The following is a 12,846-nucleotide window of genomic DNA, read 5'->3' as shown; positions in this document are numbered from 1 at the left end:
AGTTAGGCCACATTTAGAGTACTGTGTTCAGTTCTGGTCGCCTCATTATAGGAAGGATGTGGAGGCATTGGAGAGGGTGCAGAGATTTACCAGGATGCTGCCTGGATTGGAGGGTATTGAATATGAGGAGAGGCTTAAGGTGCTAGGGCTTTATTCACTGGAAAGGAGGAGGATGAGAGGAGACATGATAGAGGTATATAAAATATTGAGAGGAATAGAGTAGACAGTCAGCGCCTCCTTCCCAGGGCACCAATGCTCAAGACGAGAGGTCATGGCTTTAAGGTTATGGGTGGGAGGTTCAGGGGAGATGTCAGAGGGAGGTTTTTCACCCAGAGAGTGGTTGGTGCATGGAATGCACTGCCTGGGGTGGTGGTGGAGGCAGATACATTGAACAGGTTCAAGAGTTTGTTGGATAGGCATATGGAGGAACGTGAGATAGAGGGATATGCGGGAGGAAGGGGTTAGGTAGTGTGAGGGTGGTCTGATGGACGGCACGACACGGTGGGCCGAAGGGCCTGTTTTGTGCTGTATGGTTCTGTGGTATGAGGATTCAGAAGACTGGTTCCAGAAATGCCAGGCTTGCTACGTGAAGAGAGTGAATAGACAGGGACTGCATTCTCTAGAGTTTTGCAGAATTAGAGAAATTGGAAAATACAGAATTCATAAAAGACATCACAGCTAAACACGAGGAAGATGTTCAGTTAGATGGTGGTAACCCATTGAAATTCACTACCCCAGACAACTAAGGAGCCTCAGTTGCGTTAATTCAAAAAAACTTCTGGACAATAACGCAAGCAAGGAAAATGCTGCCGACGTAGAAAATCAGCTACAATCGTGGTGAATGGCAGAGCAGGCTTGGCTGAGTGGTCTACTTCTGCCCTCATTTCTTACGCCATTATGTGTCAGCCCCCCTCTGTGCCATGCCAATTCTATTCTAACTGAACAATGCCCAAGTTACCCTACATCTGGATACCATGCCCTCTGGATTTGCAAAGTATAGGGGGAAATGCACCACAATTCGACAATATTGGATCTCCAAGTCTTTGGAAGTTAAATTATGGAGGAAAAAAGCACGAGCCATGTTTGTATTCTCTGGAATATAGAGGCCGATTTAGACCACAGGACATAGAAGCAGAATCAGGCCATTCAGCCCATCAAATTTCCTCTGCCACTCAATCATGGCTGATTAATTTTTCCTTCTCAATCCCATTCTCCTGGCTTCTGCCCGTAATCTTTGACGCCCTTGCTAATCAAGAACCTATCAACCTCCACTTTAAATATACCCAATGACTTGGGCTCCACAGCCAGATTTAGTTGAGGTTATGACTTTGACAAGGTTGATTTGAAACCACTGGTTGTGCAGGAATCTAGTACAGAGCAAATATTAAAATCAGAGTCAGGCCAATTGGAAATGAGAAACCACTTAACCTCATTAAGGATGGTACAAATTTGAAAGTCTCCCGTGAAAAAAAAGATCAGTGGATGCCCAGGAGTTTCACCTTGCAGAGTCGGGAGTTGGAGCCAGATTTGGAGTGAGAGCTTTGAAAAGAGGCAAGTCTCTGTGTTCATGCTCGAGAATTTCACCTTGCAAGTCTAAAAGAGGCACATTTGCAAATTGTTAATAGTTGACTGGCTAATTAACAGCAGTGAATAAAAGGTAGGTAGGTATAAGTGGAGCGTCCATTGTTGGAGTGGGCCAGGGTGGAGCACTTGAGGCTTTGGGTCGAGGCTTTGGCGAGAGGAGGCAGAGGCTAAGGCAAGTCTCTGGTAAGTTTCTCTCTTTCTTTCTTTGATTTTTCCTTTAATACCAGGCTAGAGTATTTAGAATGGCTCCACAGGCAGTGGTGTGTTCATCTTGTGAGATGTGGGAGTTCTGGGAGACATCCAGTCTCCCCAACAGCTACATCTGCATGAGGTGCATCCAGCTGCAGCTCCTTAGTGTTAGGGAACTGGGGATGCAGCTGGATGACTTTTGGCTCCTACAGGAGAACGAGGAGTTCATAGATGAGAACTACAGGGAGGCAGTCACTCCCAAGCTACAGGAGACAGGTAGGTAGGTGACTGGCAGGAGAACAGGCAGGTAGTGCAGAGTACCCCTGTGGCCTTTCCCCTCAATAACTGGTATACTGCTTTGGATACTGTCGGTGGGGCAGGAAGGGGAAGTGACCTACCAGGGGAAAGCCACAGTGACGAGGGAAGAAGGGGCAAGAAGAGGAGTGCATAGTGATAGGGGATTCAATAGTTTGGGGGGGGGGGGGGGGGGGGGGGGTTCCAGACAGGAGATTCTCTGGAATGTGAAGGAGACTCTGGTCCACAGCATTCTGAAGGGAGAGGGAGAACAGCCAGAAATCGTGGTACATATTGGTACCAATGATGTAGGTAGGAAAAGAGATAAGGTCCTGAAGGGGGAAATATAGGGAGTTAGGAAAAAAATCAGGACTTTAAGGGTAGTAATCTCTGAATTGTTGGGATTGCTGCCTGTCACGTGCCAGTGAGGGTACAAATAGGTTGATTAGGCAGATGAATGCGTGGCTGAGGAATTGGTGCAGGGGGAAGAGAGTTTCAGATTTGTGGATCATTGTGATCTCTTCTAGGGAAAGTACGACCTGTACAAAAGGGACAGGTTACACCTGAACTGGAGGGGGACCAATATTCTTGCGGGCAGGTTTGCTGGAGCTTTAGGGGAGGATTTAAACTAGTTTGGCATGGGGATGGGAACCCGAGTGATAGGTCAGAAGTTGGTACATCCAGTGTACAAGTAGGCACAGAGTGTAGAAGGACTGAGGAAGGATAGGCAGTTGAAAGGGCAAAATTGCAGGTCAGTTGGATGGGCTGAAGTCTGTCTACTTTAATGCAAGAAGTAACAGGAACAAGAGTGATCAACTTAAGAGCATGAAACTACAGTGTTGTGGCCATTACAGAGACTTGGCTGTCACAAGGGCAGGAATGGCTGCTGGATATTCCAGGATTTAGATATTTCAAAAGGGACAGGGATGGAAGAAAGAGGTGGGGGAATGGTTTTGCTGATCAGGGACAGTATCACAGCTGCAGAAAGGGAGGAGGTCCTGGAGGGATTGTCTACTGAGTCAGTGTGGGTGGAAGTCAGAAACAGGAAGGGAGTGATCATTCTATTGGGAGTATTCTACAGACTCCCCCGCCCCCCAATAGCAGCAGAAACACTGAGGAGCAGATTGGGAGGCAGATTTTAGAAAGGTGCAAAAATAATAGCGTTGTTGTCATGGGTGATTTCAATATTAGTTCCCCAATATTGATTGGGACCTCCTTCGTGTAAAGGGGACAGATAGGACAGAGTTTGTTAGGAGCGTCCCAGAAGGATTCCTGACACAGTATGTGGACAGGCTGACTAGAGAGGCCATACTGGACCTGGTACTAAGCAATGAGCCTGATCAGTTTTCAGATTTCTCAGTGGGAGAACATTTTGGAGATAGTGGCCATAACCCCTTGACTTTTACCATAAACCTTGGAGAGGGATAGGAGCAGACGATATGGGAAAGTATTTAACTGGGGGAGGGGGAATTATGATGCTGTTAGGCAGGAACTTGGGAACACAAATTGGGAGCAGATGTTCTACAGGAAATGCACAATGGAAATGTGGAGGTTGTATAGGGAGTACATGCATGGTGTTCTGGATAGGCTTGTCCCATTGAGGCAGGGTAAGGATGGTAGAGTGAAGGAACCGTGGTTGACAAGAAACGTAGAATATCTTGTCAAGAGGAAGAAAGAAGCTTACCCAAGGTTTAGAAAGCAAGGATCAGATAGAGCTCTGGAGAATTACAGGGTAGCCAGGAAGGAGCTTAAGAATGGACTTGGGTATTGGTATATTGTCACTTGTACCAAGGTACAGTGAAAAACTTGTCCTGCATACTGATTGTACCAATCAATTCATTACAGAGTGCATTGAGGTAGTACAGGAAAAAACAATAAGAGTACAGAGTAAAGTGTCACAGCTACAGAGAAAGTGCAGTGCAATAAGGTGCAAGGTCACAAGGTAGAGCTAGAAGAGTGAGAATGGATTTAGGAGAGCTAGAAGGGGACATGAGAAGGCAGGGTAGGATTAAGGAAAACCCCAAGGCATTCTACACATGTGAAAAATAAGAGGGTGACTAGAGTGAGGGTAGGACTGATCTGGGATAAAAGACAAAACGTGTGCCTGGAGTCAGAAGAGGTAGGGGAAGTCCTTAATGAATACTTTGCTTCAGTATTCACCAGTGAGAGATGTTGACGTTTGTGAGTATGGCGTTCAACAGGCTGATATGCTAGAACATGTTGATGTGAAGAAAGAGGATGTGCTGGAACTTTTGAAAAACATTAGGATAGAAAAGTCACTGGGGCCTGACGGGATATATCCAAGGTTATTACGAGAAGCGAGGGAAGAAATTGTTGTGCCTTTGGTGATGATCTTTGCATCCTCACTGGCCACAAGAGTGGTGCCAGAGGATTGGAGGGTGGCAAATGTTCAAAAACAAAAGGGAGTAGGGATAGTCCTGGGAATTACAGGCCAATGAGTCTTACTTCAGTGGTGAGCAAGTTACTGGATAACATTCTTAGAAACAGGATTTACGGGCATTTGGAGAGGCACAGTCAGCATAGCTTTGTGAGGGGCAGGTTGTGCCTCATGAGCCTGATTGAATTCTTTGAGGAGGTAACAAAGCACATTGATGAAGGTGATGAAGGTATGCTTGACATCTTGTACACTTGACAGAGGTGTACAAGATGATAAGAGGCATAGATCAAGTGGACAGTCAGTGACTTTTTCCCAGGGCGAAACTGGCTAACATGAGGGGGCATAATTTTAAGATGATTGGAGGAAGGTATAAGAGGGACGTCAGAGTTATGTTTTTTTAAAAAATACAGAGAGTGGTGGGTGTGTGGAACGCACTGCCGGCAGAGGTGATGGAGGCAGATACATTAGGGACATTTAAGAGACTCTTAGATAGGCACATGAATGATAGAAAAATGGAGGGCTATGTGGGAGGGAAGGGTTGGATATTCAAGCAGGATAAAATGTGAGCACAACATTGTGGGCTGAAGGGCCTGTACTGTGCTGTAATGTTTCATGTTCTAATAATTTTAAACTTGAGATTGTCATTTTTGGCTCGTAAACAACTAAAAGTTGATGATGCCAAGAGACAAGACTGCAGATGTTGGAATCTGCAGCAACACACCAAGTGCTGGAGAAAGTCAGCAGGTCAGGCATATTCTGTGGAGGAAAATGGACGAGACCCTTCATCTGCCAATGCAGATGGAATTCAGATCAGCCTTCATCTCAAATACTGGAACAGGGTTGAGGGCCTGAATGATTTACTCCTGCTCCAGTGTTCAGTCTCCAGCACCTAATGGATTCTACTGCAAGGCAGTGAAAGAAATCTATGAGTTTAATGTAAATTTGTTGGGGAGGTAGAAGTTTACTGGAACCAGAGCAAAGAAATAAGCAGTTGAACAAGTTGAAACTGATCTCAGGAAATCAACTTGGATTCACAATGGTAGAGATATTTGATTAAACATGTTTTTTGGATCTCCTAAATAGGTGTATGTAGGATTATCAAGGGACATTGACTGAATGGACATTTGAACAGATTCAACAAGAGACAAATGAGCAAACATGAAAGCACAAAGAACCTCCTGCTTTTCTTCAAAATTACATAATGAAATATTTAACATTCACAAAAGAAAATAGTCTGGACCGAGTCAAGATCTTACCTACAAAACTGGACCACCACCACTGCAGCAGTCCCTCTGTACAGCGTGGGTGCATCTGACAAGATTTTTGTTCTGATGTTTGTTGTGAGCCCTAACTCAAAAGGCAAGACTGCCATTGAGTCACAGCTGACTCACATGGTTCAAGTTGGGACATAACAGGGAACTGAGAAACTGGTTATTCATACCAACAGGGCTATGCTGAGCTTTATACAACATGCAAGCTTCTCTCAGTATAACCCACAATTCATACTATTCACTTCAACCATCCCAATAGTATCTTCCACATTTCTACCACCATACAGCGATTTCCTCAACTCCATAATGAGTTTTATGGTGATCATTTTCAGTTCCATCCTGGGCACTGAATAAAAAAAAATTCGGCCTCCATGTGGGTACAGTTAAGATTCAGCAAAAGAGATAGAATTGAACCTCTCAATCCCCCCCAAGTTGGATCGTGTAATTTTAACTTTTGTGCCCTTAAGTTGGATGGAAGAACACTGGTCTCAACCATGTGGCCCAAATGATAAAGGGTTTTGAATGATTTTCTGATGTTGGCTCAGCAGTTATGACAAGGTTTACATGCTATAGCGGGCTACAAAACAAAGTCGGGCTGCATAGTGAACAATAGTGCATCCCTTCCTGATGAGTTTAATGCATTATGCGCATGTTTTGAACATAAGGGAAGTGGATTGTCACCACCCACCCTGACAGCCTCCAATGCAACTGAACCCTTGGTCACTGTCGAGGACATAAGATCAGTCTTCCTGAGAGTGAACCCAAGGAAAGCATCTGGCCCAGATGGTGACCCCAGCTGAGTGCTCAGATCTTGTGATCAGCTGGCGAGAGTATTTGCATACATATTCAACCTCTCCCTGCTTCAACCTCAGGTTCCCATCTGTTTTAAGAAGACCACAATCATCCCAGTACCAAAGAAAAGCAAGGTAACATGCCTCAGACTACCAACTAGTGGCTCTGACATCCACCATCATGAAGTGCTTTGAGAGGCTGGTCATGGCATGCATTAACTCCAGCCTCCCAGACAACCTTGACCCACTGCAATTCACCTACTGCCAGACCAGGTCTACAGTGGACACCCTCCCCTGGCCCTACACTCAGCTCTGGAGCATCTGGACAGTAAAGACACCTGTGTTAGACTATTGTTTATTAACTACAGCTCTGCCTTCAATACTATAATCCCAAGCAAACTTGTCACCAACCTCCAAGACTTGAGACTCAACACCTCCCTCTGTAACTGGATCCTTGACTTTCTGACCAACAGACAACTCCTATCAGTGAGGATAGGCAGCAACACCTCCAGCATGATTATTCTCAACATTGGTGCCCCACAAGGCTGCATCTTCAGCCCTATACACTCATGACTGTGTGGCCAGATTCTGCTCTAACTCCATCTAAAGTTTGCAGATGATACCACCATAGTAGGCTGTATCTCAAATAACGATGAGTCAGAGTACAGGAAGAAGACAGTGAGCTTAGTGACATGGTGTCATGACAACAACCTTTCCCTCAATGTCAGCAAAACAAAAGAGCTGATTATTGACTTCAAGAAAGGGGCAGTGTACACGCACCTGTCTACATCAAAGGTGCTGAGGTCAAGAGGGGTGAGAGCTTAATTCCTAGGAGTAAACATCACCAGAGGCTAAAGAAATTTGGTATGCCCCCTTTGACACTCACCAACTTTTACTGATGCACCATAGAAAGCATCCCATGTGGGTGCATCATGGCTTGGTATGGCAACTGCTCTGCCAAGGACAGCAAGAAACTGCAGAGTTGTGAACACAGACCAGCGCATCATGGAAACCAGCCTCCCTTCCATGGCCTCTGTCCATACCTCTCACTGCCTCGGTGAAGCAGCCAGTATAATCAAAGATCCCACCTACTCGGGTCTTCCTCTCTTCTACCCTCTCCTATCAGGTGGAAGATACAGGAGCCCAAGGGCACATACTACCAGGCTCAAGGACAGCTTCTATCCCACTGTGATAAGACTATTGAACGGTTTCCTTATACGATGAGATGAACTCTTGACCTCAATCTACCTTGTCATGACCTTGCACCCTGTTGTCTACCTGCAAAGTACTTCCTGTAGCTGTGACACTTCACTCTGTATTCTGCTATTGTTTTTACCCTATACTACCTCAATGCACTGTGTAATGAATTGATCTGTATGAACGGTATGCAAGACAAGTTTTTCACTGTACCTCAGTACAAGTGACAATAATAAACCAATACCAATAGAGCAATAGGATAACCTTCAAACTGGAATTGGATCTTTGTACATTGAAATTTGTTTTACTCTAAAATGATCATTATTTGTCCTGTAAGATTCTGAACTTTCATAAATGTTTAATCTTTATGACTTAAATCTGCCTGATTTTTGGGATAAAGAACCAAATACACATTAAAAGAAAGCCAATTTATTTAACACCTGTGCAGAAGATTACTAAATCTTCTATCCAATCTGGAATTTTGTAACATCAACAGATTCAAAGATCAACTATCAGGAAGGTCATGGGTCAGCCGTGGATGTGATTGGCAGCCGTAGCCACGGCACAATCAAAACCCTGACGTCATTTGTGAACCCGTTGGTGTGACTGTAAGTTGGACAACTGAGTGAACCCCTTCCCACAGACGGAGCAGGAGAACGGCCTCTCCCCACTGTGAACCCGGCGGTGCACCAAGAGGCTGGACGAAGAAGTGAATCCCTTCCCACACACGGAGCAGGAGTACGGTCTCTCTCCTGTGTGAACCCGGCGGTGCACCAAGAGGCTGGATGAACAAGTGAATCCCTTCCCACACACTGAGCAGGAAAATGGCCGCTCCCCAGTGTGGACTCGTTGGTGTATCAACAGGTGTGACGACTGTGTGAACCCCTTCCCGCAAACAGAACAAGAGAAGGGTCTTTTCCCTGTGTGAACCCGCTCGTGCACCAGTAGGTTGAATGAACGGGTGAATCCTTTCCCACACACAGAGCAGGTGAAAGGCCTCTCTCCGGTGTGAACTCGCTGGTGTGTCAGCAGGTCAGATGACTGGTTGAATCCTTTCCCACACACGGAACAGGTGAACGGCCATTCACCAGTGTGAACTCGCTCATGCACCAGCAGCTTGGATGAATGAGTGAATCCTTTCCCACATACAGAGCAGGTGAAAGGCCTCTCAGTTGTGTGAATTTGCTGATGTCTTCGCAGATACTGAGAGCTTTTAAAGCTCTTTTCGCAATTAGAACAATTAAATGTTCTTTTATCAGTGTGAACTTGGTGATGTGCCTTCAGCTTGGATGACTCGGTGAATCCCTTCCCACACACTGAGCAGGTGTACGGCCTCTCCCCAGTGTGAATGCGCTGGTGTGCTAGCAGGTGGGATGAACGAGTGAATCCTTTCCCACACATGAAACAGATAAACGGCCTCTCCTTGGTGTGTGTGCGCTGATGGGTTTCCAGTTGGGAAGGGTAATTGAATCCTTTCCCACAGTCCCCACATTTACATGGATTCTCCATGGTCTGAGTGTCCTTCTGGCTCTCCAGAAATCTAAGAAAACTTTGTCCTCACACAAAACACGTACAGATTCCCTCTTGTGAATAGTTTTTCAGGCTGTGTAACTGGCTAAAGCCCTGCTGGGGCACTCTCACCTGGATATGTACTTGTCTTGTTTTTTTTAAACCAGCCAGACAGGGTTGAAATCTTCTCCATAGAACATGCAAATCTTTTATATTCGATGATATTCAGGTTTCAATACATCAAATGACCGTCAAAACTTGATGTGGTTTGGTTTGAGTTTACCACTTGCAAATCCTTTACTTGCAATACCCTGTAAAAGAGTTTACAAAAGCTTTACTTAGTACAAGATAGAACTTCAGAATAAATAATATCCATGGAACATTCTTTCCTTTTGTTGCCACAAAGCTGCAAATCCCTGTCCCATACATTCTCCCTCCACCCTGTGCTTCAATTCACTTTTCTTACAATATCTCCAACACTCATTCCTTTGTTTTCAGTCTCCTTCCCTTGAAGGTACTGAATCTGGCTGGGTACAGTTTTACACTCACTGATCCTCACTTAACAGACTTACAGTCTAAGAATGATTGAGGAATTATTGAGGAACAAGTGACAAGAATTTCTTCAAAGGGTAAATCAGACAACAAGCAAATCTAAATATAGAATACTATTATAGAAATAAAACATGAATGATTTAAGGATGTAACTTAGCCTTTCCAAAATAGAGACATAGCTTCTAGAACTGTAATACAACCACAGAATCATATTCTACCTTTAGTGTGAAGAAACATGCTAAAGGGCTTCACAGCATGTTATCAAACTGGATATAACAGACAGACAATGATACATTAAGTTGGATAACCAAAAGATTGATCAAAAGTTTTTGAGCAGAATCCTAATGTAGACAAAGTAAACGAGGGGAGCAGTTTCAGGAGGGACAGTGCCAAAGGTATGGTTGCTGAGAACGGTGAAGGAAATTGTACGTGACCAAGAGACTAAAAATGATTTATCACCCAGTCTGTCGGAGCTTGCATTTGAAGAGTGATAAGGCCATTACTGACTGCAACACAGGGATGAGAATTTTAAGACAACTTTCATTCACATTACTGTCTTTGATATTACAATGGTGCTCTACAACAGCAATAACAAAAGGAAACATTAATATAGGTGACTGATAGTTGGTGAAAGAGGCAAACTTTAGAATCTTAAGAGCAGAGCAACCAAGTGTAGAGGTGGTTCCGGCAAAACATTCCAGAGCACAAGATGTAGCAGCCGAAGGCACGGTGGCCAGTGGAACACAACTAAAATTATGATTCCATGTGTCCCACTTTCAGCAGTAATAGGATTTGAAAACAGGAACAGAAATTTTGCGAAAACAAGAGCTTGTCCCCAATCAGTTTCTCCTTCATTTATTCATACTCCCTTGTACAGAAACAATTTCATAGAATCATCTAAATTTAGGACATTGAAGCCCAAAGTGTCTACGTCAGCCAACCTTAAACCCATGCTTCTTCGTTCTTAGACCTGCGTGTTATTCATTTTGTTTTTATTCATTTTCATTATTTATGGCTCAATCTCAATTGCCCTTGCTGGTGAGATACCTTCTTGAACTGATGCCGTAGGATTTAGACCCAGTGATGAAGGAATGGCAATACGTTTCCAAATGAGCATGGTGTGCTACTTGACGTTCCCATGTACCTGCTACCCTTCTTGCTGGCAGAGGTCACAGATTTAGATGGCACTGTTGGAGTAACCAGTACACACACCACAGCCATGGTGGTGGAGGGAATGAATTGTTTAGTGTGGTGAATGGGATATCATTCAAGCAGGCTGCTGTGTCCTGGATGGTACACATCTTTTTGATAGTCATTAGAGCTGCACTCATCCAGGCAAGTAACTTGTGCCCTGTAGATGGTGGAAAGGCCTTGGGATGTCAGGAAAGTACAAAGCATCTGACCTTATCTGTAGTCATGGTACTTGTCCATTTGAGTTTCTGGTCAGTAGTGACCTCCAGAATATCAGTGGTGAGGAACAATGTTTTCTGTCTCATTGGAGATGGTCATTGTTTGGCACTTTTGTGGTGCAAATGTTACCTGCCACTTATCAGTACGTTGTCAGAACTTGTTGCTTGGGAATTGGAAATGAAATTGAGTACTGTGCAATCATCAAACTTCTGACCTCATGATGGAAGGTCATTGATGAAGCAGCTGAAGAATGAATAGGTCTAGCACACCACCCTGAGGAACTCCTACAGTGATGACCTACGACAACTGACCTCAAACGATCACAATCATCTTCATTTGTATAGGACAGGACTCCAACCACTCGGGTGTTTCCCTTTTTTGTCCATTGAGCTCAGTTTTATCAAGGCACCTTGATGCCAAGCTCACATCTCCTCTGGCATTCAGCTCTTTGGTCCACATTTGAACAAGTTGGTGAGGTCAGGAGCCAAGTGGTCTGGCAAATCCACCTTGTATCTACTTATTACCCACTGTGTAAGGGAGAAAAGTCTTTACTGCTCATCCAATCTGGGTCATTCATTGTGTTATACACCATGATTAAATCTCTGACAACTCTATTGGTTCAAAAAAGAAACCTTCAACTAACCCCTCTCTTGTTATAACATTCCCTAGGCCTTGCACCACCCTCTTAATTCTCCCCCACGAACTCTGTTATGGCAACCCAGTGGCAACCAAATCTGAACACGTCACTCTAACTGTGGTCAAACTAATGTTTTATACAGATCTGTTGTGACTTTCCTACTCTCATCTTCAACACCAATTATGGCGAGTATCCAACTGCTTTCTTTACACCCAGTTAGCTTCAGATCCCATTGTTCTTCACACTTCAATCCGTCATTATTAGCATGTTCCTTGACTAATTTGCCCACCACCGCCCTAATCATACTTCTCAGGATAACTCCATTTGCCAAATTGCCTGTCCACATGACAATGATCTTAATGCCAGCAAATTTCTTCCACACTACACCCCATTGCTTCATCTGCAAATTTAAGGCCAATAACACAATAAAGAAATACAAGGAATCTGGAAATGACTTATAAATGCATTTATCCCTTTTATTCAGGCACTTCGTGCCCAGTGACCACTGTTACCTTGGTTTAGTGGCGTTGTCAGAATCATTCGTTTTTCATTTACAGACGCTCCCTAGGTGCCCTCATCTTTTCTCCTCGATTTAGGGCCATTCCCCGAATTTGCAGCCGGCGGCGCGCATGCGCGTTGGATCCCAACGGCTGTCGGCGGAGATTCCTTCGGAGCGAGGCGGAGAGCAGCAGCGAGTGGTCGGGATAACGTTCATTCATCCTTCCATCCTGCGGTTTGCCGGTAACGTTCACAGTTTTACATTCGACTCCAGGGCCACACTCGGTGTCCGTGAAACCGACACCGTCCCCGGGAGTTTATTTATCCGTCCGCCCCGCGCGCCCTCACCGTCCGCCTTCTTTGTCGCCTCCACCGGCGCATGCTCAGCAGGCTCTGCGCCGCTGACTACCTGCGGGATGGACCAATGGAAAGCGCGGTTAGGGAACGGAGGACCAAGCGGGCGGATGGTCCTCCAACCAATCGTAATGTGGAAGGCGGGGCTACCCGGAGCCCCCT

General features: G+C 45.0%; 1 protein-coding gene across 4 annotated transcripts in view; it reads right to left on the bottom strand.

The window, feature by feature from the left end:
• Positions 1 to 12,489, bottom strand: part of LOC127576371 (zinc finger protein 271-like) — a 67,532-nt gene extending 55,043 nt beyond the window's left edge. For 3 of the 4 annotated variants that reach the window (XR_007957236.1, XR_007957234.1, XR_007957235.1), the window contains exons 1-2: positions 12,345 to 12,489; positions 9,366 to 9,544 (exon numbers count right to left, since the gene is read on the bottom strand). Coding sequence is in view for 1 of the 4 variants with exons in the window: in XM_052026890.1 (XP_051882850.1) it covers positions 8,344 to 9,233 (890 nt within the window). In the remaining 3 variants the exon portion in view is untranslated. Of the gene's footprint in view, positions 1 to 8,343; positions 9,545 to 12,344 lie in introns of all 4 variants that reach the window. The other variant, XM_052026890.1, reaches the window with a different exon arrangement.
• Between the last annotated feature and the right edge of the window lie 357 nt (positions 12,490 to 12,846).

This window comes from Pristis pectinata, chromosome 12 (assembly GCF_009764475.1).
Source record: "Pristis pectinata isolate sPriPec2 chromosome 12, sPriPec2.1.pri, whole genome shotgun sequence".
Classification (NCBI taxonomy): domain Eukaryota; kingdom Metazoa; phylum Chordata; class Chondrichthyes; order Rhinopristiformes; family Pristidae; genus Pristis; species Pristis pectinata.
This window is presented reverse-complemented; position numbering and strand designations above follow the sequence as displayed.